This window comes from Echinops telfairi, unplaced genomic scaffold (genome assembly GCF_000313985.2).
Source record: "Echinops telfairi isolate 266 unplaced genomic scaffold, ASM31398v2 ScPeMD7_7469;HRSCAF=8507_1, whole genome shotgun sequence".
NCBI lineage: Eukaryota > Metazoa > Chordata > Mammalia > Afrosoricida > Tenrecidae > Echinops > Echinops telfairi.
The window spans coordinates 76912594-76914344 of NW_022111373.1; the positions used below are offsets into that span (position 1 = coordinate 76912594).

The following is a 1751-nucleotide window of genomic DNA, read 5'->3' on the forward strand; positions in this document are numbered from 1 at the left end:
GGGGCCGGGAGGGAGAAAACAAGAGGAGCTGATACCAAGGGCTCAATAGAAAGTAAATGTCTAGAAAAGAATGAAGGCAACATATGTACAAATTCATCGGATGCAAGTGATGTATGGATTGTGACGAGAGTTGTAAGAGTCCCCAGTAAAATTATCTTTTAATAAAATTTTAAAAAGTAGAGTTGGCCATAATGACACAAATGGAGTGAAGTCTTTGGGACCTTCATTTGCCGATGGGGCAAAACTCAAAAGGAGAAGAAACAGCTGGGGGGAAAAATCTAATAGTTGGATCTTGAAATACACAAAGTGTGGCTCTAGGAAAATTGGAAGTCATTAAAAATGACACAAAGCACATAAAGATTGATGTTCTAGGCAATCAGAAAGTCATGTGGTTTGCTATGCTGGGAATAACACATTCAAGAGGAATGATGTTGCAGTCAGAGTCAAAGTGGACATTTCAGTATCTCTCTCGAAGTATAATGCTCCTGAAGTATAATCTGCATCCAAGGAAATCCAATTAACCCAACTCTTTTTCAAATTTATGCACCAACCCCTAAAGGTAGTTATGAAGAAATTGAATTCTACCAATGTCTTCATTCAGAAATTGATCAAACATACAATTAAGATGCATTGATAAACATTGGTGATTGGCATGCAAAAGTTGGAAACAATGAGGAAGGGACAGTAATTGGAAAATATGGACTTGGTGATAGAAACAAAGTTGGAGGTCATATAATAGCATTTTGCCAGACCAATGACTCATTCATAGCAAATAACAATTTTTAAATATTACTTTGAGACACAAGAAATTGAGTTGAAAAATTTTAAATTAAATAAGTAATTTAGCCATCTGGTAGCATAGTGGGATACATGTTGTGCTGCTAAACCACAAGGCCAGCAGTTCAAAACCCCCAGCTGCCCAGTGAGAGAAAGATGAGGCTCTCTCCTTTTGTAAAGAGTTACAGTCTTGGAAACCCACAGGGGCAGTTCCACTCTGTCCTATAGGGTCATTATGAATGAGAATTGACTTGCTCTGACACATTGGAAAACTGTTGCTAGTGGCTGGTTTTAGTGTGAGTGGTTTTAGGAAATGGTCGTTTCAGACATAGTTGGTTAAATCAGCAGGCTCAGATTGAAGTCTGTCTTTATAGGATGAGTAGGGGAGTTGCCTTACAATTAAATGCAGCAATATTTCAATCAGTGATTTTTGCTGTTAGTAAAGCTGCCTTTTATATCCTGAATGGTTTGTCCTTTTGTTCTGGTTAGAGACCATGGTGTTCCCGGTAGACCTGCTGGAAGATGGCACTCACGAGGAACTGGAGACTTCTGCTGAGGGTTACATGGCCGACCTGAGGTGTGGGGACCCTGAAAACCCAGAGATTTTTTCATTTCTAAATATTACGGTAAGATATCTTTGTGATCTCATTCAGTCTTTTTAGTTAAGTTTATTCAAGAAATGAATATCTTCTTTATTTTTACCATTTTAAAGTGCTAATCATTCATTTTTGAAATCTTCATCAGAAGTCTATTCAGTAAAATGGATAAAATACTAGTAAAGTAGCAAGCAGCACAATCAGCTCTTTAAAAGACTCCACAGGTTATTACTGGTGATTTATTTTATATGTAAATTATGTGTACATATAAATTATGTATACTTAATTCACCTGTTTTTCTTGGAATGGTTACTATATTGTAGCTAATGCAAATGGAATCTACTTAGGGCTTGGAATTTGGGAGCTTAGGATTTTTTT

The 1751-nt window shown here is 36.9% G+C and overlaps 1 protein-coding gene across 3 annotated transcripts in view; it reads left to right on the forward strand.

Moving 5' to 3' along the window:
* The window catches only part of FAM169A (family with sequence similarity 169 member A), a 67896-nt gene that overhangs the window by 7701 nt on the left and 58444 nt on the right, over positions 1–1751 (forward strand). For all 3 annotated transcript variants that reach the window (XM_004703534.2, XM_045285353.1, XM_045285352.1), the window contains exon 2: positions 1267–1403. In XM_004703534.2, the coding sequence (XP_004703591.1) occupies positions 1272–1403 (132 nt within the window). In that variant the 5' untranslated portion in view covers positions 1267–1271. The remainder of the gene's footprint in view (positions 1–1266; positions 1404–1751) is intronic.